The sequence below is a fragment of the Rhodamnia argentea genome, chromosome 8 (genome assembly GCF_020921035.1).
Source record: "Rhodamnia argentea isolate NSW1041297 chromosome 8, ASM2092103v1, whole genome shotgun sequence".
Classification (NCBI taxonomy): Eukaryota; Viridiplantae; Streptophyta; class Magnoliopsida; order Myrtales; family Myrtaceae; genus Rhodamnia; species Rhodamnia argentea.
This window is the reverse complement of record NC_063157.1, coordinates 27,826,010-27,845,000: the sequence shown is the minus strand read 5'-3', so window position 1 is coordinate 27,845,000 and position 18,991 is coordinate 27,826,010. Positions and strand designations below refer to the sequence as shown.

The window sequence follows — 18,991 nt, the reverse complement described above, 5'->3', positions numbered from 1 at the left end:
ATAATGGCTAAACTGAAAATCACCAGTTTGTTATACAAAGTCCTGATTTTTCCCTAAGAAATTTAGCTTGTTCATGAATTGGTCAAATCTCACATGTATCCTTAGGAATTGATTTATCTTGATTGGGAAGTATCTTTTCTTAAGGTAATAAATCGTTTGGATTTTCGGTTCACATGCTCTCTTGGCGGAGTTTGATATGCTAATGGATGAGCCTCCTTTGATCTTGCTCTTGAATTGGTTGAATTGCATTATCCTAAGATTTCCCATTAATACTTGCATGTTATGGATAATAATCGAGCTAAGTTAGATAATATCTAATTTGAGAGCTTCTTAATTGGATAATATCTAACCCTAAGGGATAAACTTCTTGATCTCGATGATTATCTCCGATACGTGAAGTTGGTTGGATGATTTTATCTCTTGTGGATATTCAAGGCCATGGATGAGGTTTACTTGAATCAGCTAATTATTCGAATTTTTGAGGATTAACTGAATTAGATAATATTTGATCTCTGTCTTGGATAATATTTGCTTTGAATTGTTATCTCGTTATCATTGAGTTGGTTGACTCACTTTATCCGATCGAATGGACTTATCTTGTGGATTTCCCGATAATGTCCGATTGGATTTGGATATATATATATATATATATATATATATATATAAATTTTTTTTGGGGATTATCTAAAATTAAATTTTCAAATCTCAAAGATAATTTCTCAAATTAAAAATAGATTGAGTTTTTGGATGAGGAAATGTGGATCCCCAATCTCACAATTTCGGCCACCCCTCCAAATTTTTGAAATTTCAATCTCAATTGACTCATTTTTATTTTATTTTTGTCATGCTGTTTGTTTGCTTTTGATTGTTATAAAATTTGCACAATTTTAAACAAACATGCCCATAATATATGCTCCCCTTTATGCCTAGACCCGTTGAAAAAATAAATCACACGCCTTAGCCACGATCTCGTGGAATGGGATGGTGATTTAGTATAGAAATTCGTGTTCCGCCCTTTGTCAAAAGGGATGTTGTTTTTCTATACGCGTATCTGCATACCGGCTCGAATCCTCGAGGATGTAGCCAATAAAATCTCGCTCTAGCCCGGATCTTTGGGAATGAGAGGATTTTCGAAAAAAATCGGAAATTAAAGGTATATTATGGGCATTTTTGTTTATTTTTGTTCAGATTTTTGAATGCTTTTGAATGTTTTCTTTTATTGTCGAAAATACCAAAAAAAAAATCATCTTCCGGACGCATAATATATGGTCTCATATTACACTTTTTTTTCAAAAAAAAAAAAATCAAAATCATTCAAATCACATTGATTAATCAAAAAGGGATTTTTCATGAAATTGGTACCGAAAGGGCATTAATTTTTCCAATTAATGTAACCAAGTCCCCAAACCCATTTTTCTCTCGTGCGCAGAAATAAAATAGTTCTCCCTCTATTTTATTAAGGTTTCTAATCAACCTTCCGTAAAATGATTAGCGGCGGCTCCGATTGAATAGATTTTCATGAATAAATCTAAGTTGTGATTCGGTAGGACTTGGGAGGGTCCAAATTAGGTTAGTTGGTTCAATTGACCCGATAATCCGTTAGCCTAATTTTAGGTCGCGACAGCCACAACATAGAGAGAAAGAGAAAGAAATGTATGTGATAAAAGTAATTTGATTTGTTTAATGTGACTTTGCTCATTGGGAACAAAAGAAATTTTCTGTGTTAACAAGGGTGAAATCTCGGATTCAATTCATAGTTGGCATAATTCCTCGGCCGGCGAGTTATAAGGAAGTATTTTCTTGAGAGTCTCTCAATGCGGATGACATATGTTTTGATCGGATTGAGAACGAATAACTCATGAAACTAAAAGGGGAGGAGGATGTTTGCCTCTGCATAGTGGTGTCTTGAACTCCTTAAATGCTCTAACCTATGATCTTTGAGAGGTGACCACAAAACATCAGTGCTACTACTGCTACCTAAATCTTTGGTAGGAAAGTTACCAAATCAATTCTAAAATTATTGTGTGGATATTAATTCAGTCCTAAAATTTTCAATTTTGTCAAGTTAGTGATACATCATTGTGTGAAATTTCAATGTAGCCATTTAAGTAAGTTTTCATCGGAAATAACTAATATGTTGGTCCAGTCATTGCCGGCCATCTTAGGTGGTATATCGCCATTATCAATTTCAAGTGAAAATTGGTCCCAAGGATTATATCGAAATTTTCTGCTAAAGTTTATGATGAAATTGGCAAAGTTGAAAAGTTTGATTAATATCCATACAATATTTTTAAGATTAATTAGACAATTTCCCATCAATGTACTCAAATTGAATTATTAACCAGAGATGCCGGGTTTGGGAGGTTGTTAGCATGTCGTACCTCTCAAGCATCCATGACAAAATTTTATTAAGCTCCGTGTGTTTCATTATAATGAATGATTTAATTTAATTTTCTCAAAAACTGTTCGCTCGTATTATTTAAAATGATTAATCAATGAAAAAGATTTTTATTATCTACAACAATTTAAGCTTAAATATCTTCATGGATGATGTAATTTTTTTTATTGTTCAATCATTTTTTTCTAAGCAATATAAGCTATTGTTTCTCGAAAAAATATTTTCTAAATCATTCGTTTTTCGCAAAAGAAATAATGCCTTAACCTTCTCCACCAATTCTTCCCACAAATTTGGAAATATATCGGCAAACATGAATTGAGAACCTAGATTTTAATTTAGATACGACACTAAGTTAGGTATTTGGGTGAGTTTTGAAAGGTTGGCGATGACAATAACCACCAACACCGTAGATTTCGCCAAGACCATTGATTTAAAATATCGTTGTAGGTGATCCTTCCTATTCCGGGGTCGAAGTGCAAAGGCCCATCATCTCTCTCTCTCTTCTATAAAAAAACCAGTGAATGATATTTCTGTCTCCCAAAGATATTTTAAGGAACGATGATTATTGACGCTTTCGTAAGGTTTCTATGAATAATCACGATTATTTTCTTAACCACCGCGCGCCGCGCGGGGCCAAGCAAGTGTTGACCAAGCCTCCAGCAATTATTGATGAGCAAATTTATTCGTGTTCTTTAACTTGTTGTTACACAACATTTCAATTTCATCGGCGATCGATTCGAAATCGATAAAGTCAATCGATCGACCATATGAATATACCATGATAATCCCATCATTGATCCGTCAATATGCTGCCTTACCAAGGAAGATTAATTCTCAAATATCATAGAGGTTTCATACTTGTTGTTCTTTTTTCAGGGGACTAAGCCTGCACTAGAATATAGTTGACTTCGTCGAAGGACTAATCCCTAATTTGATTCGATTTACATCTTCAAGGAAGTCTCTTGCCCACACGATCTCAATTTAGATAATATTTTACCGTCTCGAGAAGGAATGTTGGACCCACCATTTACCTCATCTAAAGTTAGGACTGTAGCACAAGTGCCTTTGTTTCCCTCAAAATTTCATGATAAAGAAAAATAGTTTCCGAGAAAGTGATTTTTAAGGAAAACAGCTAGTTTGCATTCATTTGATTGTCTATAGTAAGTGAATTTGATTTTCCTTTTATTAAAAGGGAAATTCGTTTTTCCTCATTCAAAACTTGTTATTTTCAGTTCATGGAAAACGTTTTCCGTATATCAAATTAGTTTTCCATCATCCAAATACCGAAAAATCGAAAAATAATTTCTTGAAAATAATTTTCTTTCGAACAAACGATCCCTAGACTTTTGCGCGATAAAAACAATGCGTCGGCCAAGTGAAAGGAGAGTATAGACCATTCCGGCGGTGTCAAGCAACCGTTCGTCGCATTGCTTCAATGATACGTGGGGGAGTTTTAGCAAAATTCATTAGCACATGGAGCATTTCTCCCTTCACAAGTAAGGTGTTTTTCTATAGGATTAGGGTGCGTATAGTAACGCTCCAGAAAAAGTGTTTACGTTCCCAAAGTGTTTACGTAACACTTTGGGAATAGAAACGCGTATGGTAAAAAGGTGTTCCCAAAGTGTTCCGGGAACACTTTTCAGAAACGGGAACACTTTTGGAGCAAAAACGAGAAACAAAAAATATTTGTTTCTTTGTTCCTAGAACACTTTTTATCAAAGCTTTTAAACACATTTTATAACGCAAGAGGAACACTTTTTACAACCCTCTGTTCTCGGACTGCTCCTTCACACTCTCAAAGATGACAACTTTTTATCAAAGCTTTTAAACACTTTTTTTTTTTGTAGTTACCAAACGCATTTCTGTTCTCAAAAATCGTGGCCGGGAACAGAAACGAGAAAAAATGTTTCTGTTCCAAAAGTTGTTCCGAAAACAGAAACGTTACCATACGCACTCTTAGTGTCTGTCAATTCATGCTTTAAAAAAGACACTGGCCCAATACGGAAACAAAGCACGTACTTTCTGTCAATTGTCATGTGCTTCCGTGGCCCATAGTCCATACAGGCCGAGCAATGAAACACCAAGCAATCTCAAGAGCACTGCATCACAAGGCGTCATGTACGACGGCGACTTAACGACAAATCGTCCGATGGAAAAGGGCCAGGAGGGGGCGCGGTGAGAATCGTCTGGCAGAATCGAACCCCCTCGGCCATCATCCTAGATCGGTGAATATTTTACTGGCGGCAGCGATTTTCCAAAAGCATATCCTTTGGATTCTTTAGTAAGGGTGGGCATGGGGAGTGCCTGCGGACCGCTACATAAGCTGCAGCGGTGGCTGATAGAAAGCGAGCGGCATCATGTGTAAGATGAACGGACCTTCGAGAAGCGAGCCTCCTTGGGAGAAAGTTATTGCTTGGTAGCCATAGCAATTGGGAAGTCCCGTGCGAAGGGCTCTTACTCGGCAGTTCGAAGGTAAGCCGGAGATAACATGCTCATTGTTGCGCGGAACCAAGAGATCGAATAATAAATACATAGAACAAGAAAATAAATCGGATACCGGATGTACGTGGTTCGATCGTAAAGACCTACGTTCACGGAGAGAGAACAAACGATTTGACGGATATTACAAATCACGCTCGAATCACTCAAACACTCGTTTCCCAGCTCTAATTAAATTTAAGAACGCACACAGTGTTTAATTCTCAATTTCAAGCGAAATAATCTCTCAATTTCACAAAAGAATTATACAAATCTTACTACAAAATTTAATCCGTTCTGACACTTGAACTCTTAACGTAATATCACGAATAAAATCCACAGAAAACCCTCTCAAGCACTAGACAAGGAGACCGCGCTTCAACGATACTCCACGGCCAAGTTGTCGCTTGCTATTATGTATATGCAAGCTGGGCCCACGTGAAAAACAAAGCCACTTCTGCAGGGATTAATCCGTGTCCTCAAGTTGCTCTCTTATCTTTTATTGACCAAAGTCAACCAACCAAGTCCAGCTAGTATTATCCCTGTTCCTGATCAGCGCCGTCACGAAAAGGGAAGTCCAAGTCCACCACGCAATGTAATTCGTCCAACCGGCGGCAAAATCCAAGCTTCCTTCTTCTTGTTTATAAGCTGACAACTACAAATGAAAACTGGACTTATCTGGACTGATCAAACAGAATCCAAATATTTACTTTGGCTTCTTATGGAACAGAAAATATAATTACAAATATTTATATATTTTCACAATTAAAATTTTTACTTTGAACTCAAAACTCGAGATATATTCTGACAAGCATAAATATCAGTAGGTCTTAGCGATGGAGTTGTTTGATAGCTGATAACTTTTCACTAACTTTCTAAACATTTCCCCACGCAGATTTCTGACCACAATCCAATCGTAGGATCCAAAAGACCGCAATGGATCCATCGCCTGTTCCTCCTCCTCCTCCTCCTCATGTCGTCATCTTTCCTTTAGCTGCTCAAGGCCATGTCAACTCCATGCTCAAGCTTGCCGAGCTCCTCGCCCTGTCCGGTCTCCACATCACCTTCATCAACTCCGAGCACATCCACCATCGCCTCCTCCAGCATGCCGAAGTCCAAGCTCGTTTCGATGACTACCCGTACTTCCGATTCAAGACCATATCGGACGGCCTCCCGATGGACCACCCGAGGCCTGGTGACCACTGCTTGACCACCTTCAATTACATCAAGAGCATAACCAAGCCACTCTTCGAAGAGTTGGTGGACGCTCCTGGTCAGCCGGTGACCTGTATCATTGCGGACGGGATGTTCACCTTCACCATCGATATTGCTCGGGACCTCGGAGTTCCCATCATTGCGTTCCGCACGATCAGCGCGAGTTCCTTTTGGGCTTATTTCTGTATTCCACGCATGATTGAGAATGGAGATCTCCCCATCAAAGGTAATATTCCCACTTCAGCATTGACCGAACCTGTTGATTCTGTTCAATTTAGAGACAAGCTTGATCTCAAAGTAAGGTATGTTTTCTTTTTTTTTCAAATAAAGGTATGGGGTTGAGAGGGTACAAAACAATTAAGAAGTTGGACTGGAACTCATTGAGGAATTTCATTAAGCACATGGACTTCCGTAATTTTGTAGGAGACGAAGACATGGACCATATCGTGACGAGCGTGCCAGGCATGGAGGATATCCTCCGGTGCCGAGACCTGCCGAGTTTCTGCCGAGTCTCCGACCTCTCCGACTGGCTCCTCCAGTACGTGACGACTCAGACCCTCCAGACCACCCGAGCCCGAGCCCTCATCCTCAACAGCTTCGACCAACTGGAGGGCCCCGCCATTTCCCAAATTCGAACCCACATCCCAAACATCTACACGATCGGTCCTCTCCACTCACACCTCAAATCAAGACTGTCGTCGGCGCCGTCGTCCCCACCACCGCCGTCTGCAAGCAACAGTCTGTGGGAAGTCGACCGTAGTTGCATCTCGTGGCTCGACGAGCAACCTCCCAAGTCGGTCATCTACGTGAGCTTCGGGAGCATCACGACCCTCAACAGACACGACTTCGCGGAGTTCTGGCACGGCCTCGTGAACAGCGGGAGGCGCTTCCTGTGGGTCGTGCGGCCAGACTCCCTAGCCGAAAGCGGCCCCGGCGCCGTCCAGGAGGAGCTGAGGGAGGCGACGGCGGAGAGGGGGTGTGTCGTGGGGTGGGCCCCGCAGGAGGAGGTCCTGCAGCACGGTGCCGTCGCGGCGTTCCTAACGCACAGCGGGTGGAACTCGACGCTGGAGAGTGTGGTCGCAGGGAAGCCAATGGTGTGCTGGCCGTTCTTCGCGGACCAGCAGGTGAACAGCCGGTTCGTGAGCCGCGCGTGGAAGCTGGGGCTCGACATGAAGGACGTATGCGACCGGGTGGTGGTGGAGAGGATGGTCAACGGAGTGATGGGGGAGAGGAAGGAGGAATTCGCGGCGGCGGGCGCCGAAATGGCGAGGAGGGCGAGGGAGGCAGTGAGCGAAGGTGGGTCCTCGTGGGATAACCTGGACCGCTTGATTGAGGACATAAGATCCATGAAGACGGGCAGCTGAAGTCGAACGTCGCGAAATAGAGTTGATAGGACTCCACATTTCAAGCAATAAACTGTCAAACACCAATGGGTGCTTATGAGTGTCTCATTTGATGTCTTGAATCTCATAATCCTTAATATATCCGACCATGAATCTAATGTCAAATGCACATTTACATTAAAACCATAAATTAGATTGTTGAGACGTTGTAAATAGACATGGATCTTAATAGAGATAATCTTTTTTTCCTTATAACCGTAGGGAATAGACACTTTCCTAGGTGCCGGGTTTTCGATAATGGAATTTTTTTCGAGTAGCCATTGCGGTTCATAAAAGTTCAAAAGTAGTATTGGCTAAGACATGACATTTTAATTTAGCTCTGGAGAAAATATTCGGGACATGCTTTTTATACTAATTATACTCCTCATCATAACCGTAAGAGTGGGGTTGCGCCTTTTGACAACTCATTTTGCTTCAAAACTCACAAGCATAATAATTTATGCTACTATCCCAGAATCTTTCAAGTATTTGACGAACGACCCTTTATACTGTCCAACATTGCTTCGGAAACATAAAAAGGAAAGTCAAATTCATTTGGACTATTTTCTCAATTCCAATAAAATGAAATTGGATCTAGTATGAGTTGTCCATGCCTACTAGAATACTCACCAAATCAGTTATATCTAGCAACCTTTATGACTTTTCCCAGCCGTTTATTGACTTCAGTCCAAAAAAAGAAATTTGAACTCATCAAGATACTAAGACTTTTCCTTAATCAAGAACAGATAACCATATTGGAAATAATTGTTAATAAATATGAAGAAATAAAAACTTCTACACGAAGTTGCCGTTTAGGGTCCGTTGATATCGGTGTGAATGACCTTCAATAGGTCAAAACCACGGACTACGGTTTTCTATCTTATCTTAGTAATCTTATCTCTATAAATGTCATGCCCCGATCCCCGGGCCGGCAACAACCCTATCAAATCGCCTACAGGTCATAAAAAAATAATGTCCCGGGCATGTCATCGACCCATTATTTTTATCTTTTTATTAAACGCTTGCGTAATGTGTAACTCTCAGACAATTATAAAATCAACAGGGATAGTAAAGTAAGAAATCACACCGCACAATATCCTTTTTATTTAATTACTGTTAACCTTGAAAAGTACGTATATATAAGACCTATCTTAGGGTCACTTCCTACAACCCTAAAAAATACCGGATCATGGTTAGGGGTTAACATCACTCTGTGCTACTAAAAAAGAATCCGCGCCTACTTCCGGCTTTCCATAACTAAGGGCTTGAAAAATAGTTAACAACAACGGGGTGAGATATAAAATTTCAATGAGTAAATGCCTAAATCCAAGCGGGATATTGACTGGCTCAAGGCGATCTAAACATTCAGGACAATGTCAACGACAGTTCAATAGCGTACGACTCTCGCAACGCTCTAACTATCACATGATTAAGCACAACTCAATAGTCAATCATCAAATATATGCAAGCTTACCTCGCCTTGATTTACACATCTAGCAGTTCATATCACTACCATCAATTGCACACAAATCAAGGTACACAACCAGAACACTCATCACAATCTCATGCACAATGCATCACATGTGTTCCGGTTATTAAAGGCCATTCGGCTTGGCACACTAGATAGTTGGTGCTCTTACGGTAAGATCGTGTACCATTCCATTCCTTTGGCAATGACAACCGTTAAGTCATGTGATTCTAATCGACACGGCATGACTAAAAAGCATTCCTATAGGGAGCGTCGGTCCGTCACAAGCTGCGATGGGCATTCGATCAGCCCGGCGATACGAACCGTCATGAATCTGATAAGTCGTGTTATTCGGGGGGACACCGCATGAGCATACTAGGTATTCATTGTATAACCACACAAGCACGCCAAACAATCAAGTCAATTTATATCTTTGCATTAAATTTCAATGCATACATGGTCGTGCTCAAAATTTGGCTCAAGGCCACTTTTCATGCTTACAATTCACTCCACATGTGACCACATGAACATATATATTATCCACCAGATTTTGCATATATAAATAAGGTGATCAATGACCACACAATCATAGCATACAACAATCAGCGGATAAACATCCAATGATAATAAATTAATAATTAATTATCCCAGCCAAAAATAATTAATTAAATCAATTATAATTAATTAAGTTTATCTTAATTAATTAATCCAACTTAATTAATTAACTCACCTTAGTTAATTAATCCCAATTCAAGCTAAACAATACCACAATATTTAACTAACTCAAGCTTAGGCAAATAATATGATCATGATTAATTAATTTAATCCAAGTTATTTAAACCAACTACATTTAGCTAAAAAGAAACCGTAGTTAAATTAAAGTAACTATGACTAATTTAACCTAATCGCGATTAAATAAATAACCACAATTACATTAAAGTAACTATAGTTATTGTAATCTAACCATGGTTAATCTAATTTAACCATAATCACTAATTTAACTCAACCTCAATTAATTACACTAATAGGCAATTAATGATAATTAATCTAATCCTTAAACACAGTTAACATTCTAATTGGAGTTAACCCCTAAAATCAGAGTTTAGGGGTTAACTCATAAACTCCGGTGGTCGGCGATGGTTCAAGCGTGGCGGCGACAAAGAACTACATCCGTGGAATGGCGACAACACAAGTTCGGGTTTGGGCGGCCGGGCCTAACGTCCGAGGATGACGGCGGAGGGTTGGACCGGCAAAGGTGGCTTACGGTGCGAGGGTCCACAGAGAACAGTAGGTCGGTGCAGCTAGGGCTCGGGTTTGGGATTGAGATCGCGAGTTTGGGTCCAAGGTGGTTTTAGTTGATGGGGTTCGATTGGCGAGCCGTCAAGGTCTCGAGTTTTGGGGGTTACCGGCGACAAGCTTGGCTAGGTGGTAGCTGGAAGCCATTGGGCATGAGTAGAGGAGAGAAGGGGTCGGCGTCATGGGTCGCGACGGCACCCCGAGGGGGGGAGGGACAGAGCATAGCGAGCGGAGGTGGGGCGGCAACCGCGACGGCTCACAGGCCGGTCGTCGGGTCACGAGCCGACCGGCGGTGTTGGACAGAGGAGGTCGAGAGGGGTCTTGAGCTGGCTGGGTTTACCGGGTGCAGCTCGGTCGGCCGAGTTCTCGGAGGCTCACGGCGACGAACAACGGAGATGGCGTGGCTACAGGTTGAGGTAGGTAGCGGTTGATGGTGTCTTTGGGCGAAAGAAGAAAACGAAAAGGAAGAATGAAGAAGAAGGTGAATAGAAGATGGGGGGGAAGTCGTCGCCTGGTCCACGAGGAGAGAAAGAGAGAAAAATAAAAATAAAAAAACCAAAAGGGAAAATTTAGGGAGGGGGCAACCATCTAGAAGTGAACTTGGGGTCCCCACCCTTGGTGAAATCAAATTTAATTTTTTTTTGTACATGCATAAAATCCAAGGGCAAAATGATAATTTGACAAATGGGTACCAAGGGGTCATTTGGCTTAATCGATTGAGGGCAAAATTTGAATTTTCACATTTAGGATTTGGTTAAGGTTACGTTCAAACGCGAAAGGTCTCGGTAACACAAGTTGACGTTTGAGTAGTTTAACTTAACTTTTTTTGACTAACGTTTCCGAACAACCAATCATCGTCTCTTAAATCCTCAAAATTCAAATTTATTTTTTCCACACTAAAATTCACAATTTTTCTTACGGATGTCGAAAATTTCGGGATGTCACAATAACGGTTTATGCAAGTTTCTATGTTACATTTCAGAGTAGGTAGGATGTCAGCCTTTATCTACCTTTTAACTCTTTCCTTAGAGATGTTGCCAAGACGTTTGTGCCACAATGCATAAGATTTTCTAAGATAGAAACCTTTTGGAAACAACTTTTCAGCTTGTATAAGCTACGTGTTTATCATTGGGAATTAAACACAATATGTACAATTTACTGGACATATTGTAGCATCCAACCTTATTTGAATTACAGAACACCGAAATATTATTGTTCCTTATTTCAAAGGAGTAACCGCACATGTTCAAACATAATACGGATACTATGTTCCATCTAAATGAAGGTACATAAAATGTGTCTTTTATCGTTAAGATTAAATCCACAATACGAATTTAAAATGACATCTCTCATGATCTCAAATACTTTATTGTTATTGCCTACAGTGAGCATTGATTCATCCCAATTTGGCTTTCTCCAATTCATAAATCCCAAGAAGGTGAACACAACTTGACTGATTGCACGCTTATCTAGCCACAAAGAGCTGAATGGGGTTGCATATAGGTTGGATTCACAAACCAATGCCAAAGAATTATTACTTGTACGCTTATTCTTGGACAATCAAGTTTAGAATTCATCGCAATTTTCCGTATGTGAGATTTCTTCTTACAAAAGAAGCAACGGTCACCATCCTACATAAAATGATGCTATATTAAGGCTCAAACAATTAGAATAATCAGTAGTTTCATGATTTCCTTTATGAGTATAATTTTCAGACCTCTAATTCCGCTGGTCTACCGTCCTTATAACATAATTTCTAAATTCACCGGAACTATCAGAAACTCATGCTGAAAATCCTTACAGATGTATCTTTATCTCGGCATTAGACAAGATACATTACATAGTCTCCAAGACTTCCATCATTTGTCTAGCAATGCGGTTAGATGGCACAACACTTTTCGAGTGTTCCCGTATGGATCGCCTCATAAATAATAAGCATATCCTATTGCCCTTTTTCCAAGCAGCAAAATCCACTTTCTAGGGTCCAAAATGATCTCAATGAGATTAGTCGGCTAATTCTTAATAAGAGTAATATGAACATCTACCACCTCCATCCAAAACAGAAAATACTATATCTATTTCTTAATTATTGAACTAGTATGAAAATCAATCCTAATGGAGTTGCTATTACAGAGAAGGTAACTAATTTAAATAAGCAATGTATATAATCACCATCACGTGAGCACTATATAACTCGAAACCGTATAAGTACACATCTGCAGAATATCTACATAACAGCGACCATGGGAACATTTTTCAATCTACGTAAATCACTAACTTTGGGTGTATGAATCATTAGGAATTAGACACTCATCAACTATATGCTGTACATGTGACCTTCTATGAACAAATAATGTGTAACTTGAGATCGAATAAATAAATATCCCGAGAGTTACATGCATCATCATGTAATCATCTTTGGGCAAAATATATGACATGCAATTGTCTATTCTCAACATGACAACGACTATTCTCAACATGACTATGACCATGAGAATATATACCAACCTTCGTGAACTTACCATCTTTGGGTGCATGAACTACAAGGATCAGATAATTCTCAAGCACATGCTGTACATGCATCCCTCCATGAACTAATATACAGTCACCTCCTTTGGGAGTATGACCACGCCTTAGAACAAGAGACATCCCATCATGGTATGAGATCAATATTTCTCAAACCCAATCAAGTGTGCCACTTTGGCAACCACAATCCAATCGAATTCTTGAAAATCTCTCGTACCAAGGATATAAACCTCATGCCTCATATGACATCCCGAATTTTCCTAATACTAAAAATAATTAAAGGGTAAAAGCAATTCTCTCGACCATTTTTTAAGGAATTTTTTATAAGTGGTTACTCCATAACTTCTCAAGAAAGTTATTTCGAAAATTCTCAAGAAAACTATTACTTAACTTATTTGGGAAGTTTTTCGAAAAATTATATTAGAAAATATAATATGAAGAAATAGTTCTTGAATTAATATTAAGTCAATGGTAAGTCAATTTTTTAAAAGATAAGATCAATGTCATTTTCAAGCATTTAATGATAGGATAAGATTAATCTCACTTTCAAGCATTTGATGATAGGATAAGATCAATGTCATTTTCAAATAATTAATGCTAGAATAAGATCAATGTCGCTTTCAAGTAATTAATGCTAGGATAGGATTAATGTCACTTTCAAGTAATTACTAAGATATGATCAATGTCGCTTCCAAGTAATTAATGCTAGAAAACTCCTATAAATAGGGATACGATTTCTTCATTCTGTTGTCCACCAATTCTCTCCTTCTTCCTTACATACTATCCCTTTTCCTTTTTACTCCCCTTCTCCATCACGCCAACCTCCAACTCTTGGCCACCCCATCGACGGCACCGCCTCACGTCATCTGCCATTCGCCGTCACGCAGTCTAGCGGTGCCACACGCCTTCCTACAGCCATGCTGCCGTGCATCGTCCCCACTCCGTACCTCACACATTACGGGTAAATGGGATTATTAGATTTAACGTAGTAACATCCGTTTGTTACTTAAACGAAATATTGGATTAGATTGATATGAATTGTGTGCATCTTATGTGGGATACAAGTATTATTACATTAAGCCATGACAATATTTTCTTGCATTAAAATGATTTGATGCATGTGCCTGCAAGAATATATTTGTGCAGATCATCCGAGGAACGACGTATGGCTCGGATAGACAATTATTATCGCCCGGATAGGCAATTATGGCTTGAATAGTCAAACGTTCCCTTACAGTCTCAATGGTTCGTATTGTAGGTATATTGAGTCGTTGTTCCCATGAAGGTGATTATGCGAGACATTTACCGTTAGGTAACGTTGAATCCACAAGTGAGCATTCCCGAGATACAACTTACTAACTATGGCCCGGGTAGGCAAATATTTACAGCCCGCACAAGCACAAAAATTAGCGAACCAAGAATGGCCGTTTGATGTGACTTGCATGGATTGATGTGTTTAAGGCATTTGAACAAAAGTTATGTGGTGGATTCCGTGCATTTGATGGTTTACAAATGAAGATTTATGTTCATATTTACAATAGATCGCAGGATAGCTTTGTTGAGTATAAAGCTGGTATTCCCGCCTTAGGCCTAGTAATTTCATTTGCTGGGTTGTTCGCTCATCCATTTATTGTTTTTTTAGGAAATTGATAGACCCACCATAAGCTCATCTATTTGGCCAGTCCACCCATATGCATATGTAACAAAGTGATGCTGTCGATGTGGAGTCTTGCGATGTGGGTGAAAAAAGCTGAGAGAGATAGAGTATGAGAGTGAGTAGTTAACTGCTTTCGTATTTCATTTGTAGAGTAATAAATAGGAAGTTATATGATGATGTAAGATATATTGATGCATATATAAAACTATGTGTGTTTATGTATGGAGGTTGCTATGTTTGCTATTTCAATACGTCCACCGTTAGAAATAAAGGTTGGCATAAAATATGGAAAACGGTTAAAGAAAAGTATAAAGAGGGTGATAAGAGGAAAGGTCTTAGGGTTGTTACACCTCACATCTATCATTTACATGAAATCTTAGACTTGATGACTAGGCAATTTGTCCCTAAAATTACATGTGATGTCAATTACATTGCTCCATTCATTGATACATATGAATAAATTAGCTCTATCCATTCCGTATGTGGTCTTAAACATGTGAGCTCATATCATTATTTTCGAAATCAAATGGAAATAGAAGAAAAATACCCAAAATACCCTTAAAAATACACGTATATAGAGTTCCATATGCATTTTTCTAATCATCAAAGTCTCAAACATATAATATTAAAATACCACAATGTAGAGCAGGACCATACGAACACACCGCCGCAAACCACACTCCAAACGGAGCTAAAACGCGCCCTCACGCGCTACTTGAAATTTCAGCGCGTGAGGACCACGTGCATCACGTGCTTTGCACATGTACGCTGTTTGGTGGTTCACTGGCCGGTTCGACAAGTCAACCCGATACGACCATAAATCGGTTCAACCAGTCCAACCTACGACCCGCTCAATTAGTTCGATCGGTCAACGGTCAATCGGGATGGGCCAACGGACGGGTCCGGTCAACAGGCGGGTCGCTTAATGGGTCAGGTCAAGATCCCGATCAGTCCGACTCGGGTGGATGCTGATGTAATGTTGACATCATTATAATGCTGATGTCTACATAACGGTTAACAACGTGTTAACGGACGTGTTGTTCCGCCGTATAGGCTTGTGGCTCTTACACACGGTCGTAACTCCGGTGCGTGTAGGAGCATGTGACGTCGTCCGGTGGCCTATGATGACCAGCAACCACCCATACTGCTCGTCTTGACGAGCTCTATCCATCTATATGGTTATTTTTAAATTTTACTGAACAAAAATACACAAAAATGGCACGAACAGTAATGTTTGGCGGTGATCTCGCGTGCCGCCACCGTCACGGCGTGTGCAGGCGTGCGTGGCTTTTTCCGGCGTCCTTTAGAGGCATGCGACCACTCATTTTTCTCATATCGATGAGACGAATCCAAATATGTAATCAAATATAATTTTCGTTGGACGAAATTAACGAAAATACGCTAGAATAGAATGTATTTCGATTCTCAATTAGATGGTTCTGATGCCAAATGTAAGGCCACAAATATGGCATGCCCAATAATCGTCTAATCGGAATCAGAAACGCTACACGTATAAGAGAGAAGAACGCATGCACCTTTATGGGAATCTGTCGGAAAACCGATGCCGAACGTCGATGATCGAGACTCGAGTGCTCCTATTCCCTCTTATTTACGTTGGCCAAATGAGATAACCATCATTGGAACGAAGTGGTACGTTCTAATTTCTATGAGTGAGGGCTGCGGGGGGGACTTGGGCCTTTATATAGAGTTTCTGGCGTAGACTCTCTCATCAAGGGTCGTTCTTCTTCGGCCTACACTAAGCCAGCCCATAGCATAACTAATTAAGAATATGTATCATACTTTGATGGACCAACCTATACTTTAATTTCAATTAATGTAGACCACATTAGGATAATTCTAATAGAAACGTGAGAGCTAATGCACTCATCTTCAGCATCTTCGAAGAGCTCAAATCACCGATCCTCATTCACATCCGCAACCACGGCTCTTTCCCTAAACTATATGCCGTCGGACCTCTACACATCCATCTCAAATCGAGAGTAATGGTAGCCGACACCAATGTGCCGCTCTCGAAAAATAATGGGATTTTGAGAGCGGATAGAAGTTGCTTGGGTTGGTTCGACGACCAGCCGCTGGAGTCGGTGGTCTACTTGAGCTTCGGGAGCCTTGTGGTGATCACAAGGGACCAGGTCATGGATTTTTTGTACGGTTTGGTCCATAGTGGGGTGTCGCCGAGAAAGATGACGGTGATCGGATCCCGCTGAGCTCGCAGAGGCGACGAACTATAGAGGGTACCGATGCATTCTTGATCTTCTCAGATCAATCAATACATCGCCGATCTTGCGGTTTATTCCTAAACATTTCTCATAATTCGACTTTGGTTCTCACATCGTATGTTCCTAAAAATATAGGTACCTAGTCGAGTGGGCCCCACAAGAGGGGGTCTTGGCCCACCCAGCCATTGGCTGTTTCCCGAGCTACGACGGGTGGAACTCGACCCTCGGAGGCCGTCGCTGCCGAGTCCCGGTGATCTGCTGGCCCCGCTTCGCCGTCCAAATGGTGAACATCACGTTCGTGGGCCATGTGTGGAGGAACGGGGTGGACGTGAAAGACACGCGCGACGCAGTCGTGGTCGAGAGGGTGGTGAGAGATTTGATCGATCCAGAGAGGGACAACGAGTTCAGATACTCTGCAGAGAAGATGGCAAAGCTCGTCAGAACAAGTTCTGGCTTCGGAGGCTCGTCCTATCGCCACCGAGAGAGGTTGATTATGGATATCAAGCACATGGCAGCTCATCAAAATCGGATTCCCAATTGAAAATATTGATGAAATATATTTACTCGAGATATAAGGAAACGTTATCGTCTGTAGAGAGAAAGAGAGAAATCTTTGGGATAAAGTAATTTGATTTGTTCGGCTTAAGTACACCCCAAGTGCCATAAGTTGTATACAGAGCTCACTTTAGTGCCAAAACTTTCAAATCGATTACTTTAGTGCTAAATTTTTGTAACTTCGATCACTTAAGTGCTAACTTCTTTTAAAAACGATTACTTTAGTGCCGGAGCTAACGTGGCTTGCCGAAAATTCGAAACGTGGTATTTTTTATTAATATTTGAGATGACGTGGCTCGGTGAATTTGACACTAAAGTGATCGTTTTTTAAAAACATTGACACTTAAATGATCGTTTTTAAAAAAAAAAGTTGGCATTTAAGTGATCGTTTTGAAAGTTTTGGTACTCAAGTGATCGGAGTTACAAAAACTTAGCACTAAAGTGATCGATTTGAAAGTTTTGGCACTAAAGTGAGCGCCGTACACGACTTGTGGCACTTGGGGTATACTTAAACCTGATTTGTTCCATGTGACTTTGTTTATTGGGAGCAAAAGAAAATTCGCTATGTAGCGTGAGGTTTCGGATTCGATTCATACTTGGCATAATCCCTTGCGGCCGAGTGAGGAGGAAGTAGTTCCTTGCGAATCCCCCAATGTAAAGGACCTATCTTTGGTCGAATTGTGAGGGCAAACTCAATGGGGTGCGCAAAAAATCATTTAAGATACCTCCTAACCTTTATGATGAAAAGGAGTTTGGGAGAAATTAAACAAAGAAATTATGAAACTAAAAGAGGAGGATGTTTGCCTCTGCATATTGGTGTGTGGATCTCCATGCTCTAACCTTTGATCTTCGAGAGGTGGGATCCCACAATAACATTGCTGCCTAACCCTTCGATGGAAAAATTACCCAATCAATTTTAAATCTATTTTATGGATATCAATTTAGTTCTAAATTTTTGAATTTTGCAATTTGATTCTACACCTTTACCCGAAATTCCAATGTAGTGATTTCAATCAATTTTTGCCGAAAATGGCTGACATGGGAGTCCAGTCATCGTTGGCCGTCCTAAGTGGTTTACCGCCACGTTAGCGATTTCAGGTTAAAATTGTCTAGAATGATTACATCGAAATTTCCCACAAATATTTGGCTTTAATTGGCAAATTTGAAAATTTTAGTTATGAATTGGCGTTTATACAATATGTTTAAGGCTCATTTGACAATTTCCCATCGATGCAATTCCAATGTAGTGATTTCAGTCAATTTTTGGAAAGGCCCATCATTTGACATCACCTTGCATCCATAGGATGGGGGTTAGATTTTGAAAAGTAGCGAAGCTCTCGTTATAACCTCCATCAAGTGAATGATGCATCTTTTTTTCCCCCACAATAAATCAGGGAATGATATTTCTATCTCCCAAAGGTATTTTAAGGAATGATGATTATAAGCGTTTTCGTTATGTTTCTATTAATGATCACGATTATTTTCTTAACCATTGCACGACCAGCAAGCCCTTGCAAAGCAAGTGTTGACCGAGCCTTTTGCAGTTATTGATGATCAAATTTATTCATGTTCTTTAACTTGTTGCTACACAACATTCCAATTTCATCAGTAGTCAATGCGAAATTGATCAAGTCAATCATTGTATGAATACACCATGATAATCCCATGTGGATCTGTCAATATGCTGCCTCACCAAGGAAGATTAATACCCTTTTGACAAAAAATAAATAGGAAGATTAATTCCGCAATACCATAGAGGTTTCATACTTATTGTTCTTT

The 18,991-nt window shown here is 40.1% G+C and overlaps 2 protein-coding genes across 2 annotated transcripts; both read left to right on the top strand.

The window, feature by feature from the left end:
- Positions 1–5,735: 5,735 nt before the first annotated feature.
- Positions 5,736–17,227, top strand: LOC115733388 (7-deoxyloganetic acid glucosyl transferase-like). Its single transcript, XM_048283677.1, has 3 exons — positions 5,736–6,317; positions 6,515–7,459; positions 17,046–17,227. Exons 1-2 carry the CDS (start codon positions 5,813–5,815, stop codon positions 7,453–7,455), a joined length of 1,446 nt encoding a protein of 481 aa, XP_048139634.1. The 5' UTR covers positions 5,736–5,812; the 3' UTR covers positions 7,456–7,459; positions 17,046–17,227.
- LOC115738154 (myricetin 3-O-rhamnoside 1,2-glucosyltransferase UGT709G2-like) lies at positions 16,424–17,198 on the top strand. Its single transcript, XM_030670685.2, has 2 exons — positions 16,424–16,584; positions 16,793–17,198. Exons 1-2 carry the CDS (start codon positions 16,424–16,426, stop codon positions 17,196–17,198), a joined length of 567 nt encoding a protein of 188 aa, XP_030526545.2.
- Positions 17,228–18,991: the final 1,764 nt, after the last annotated feature.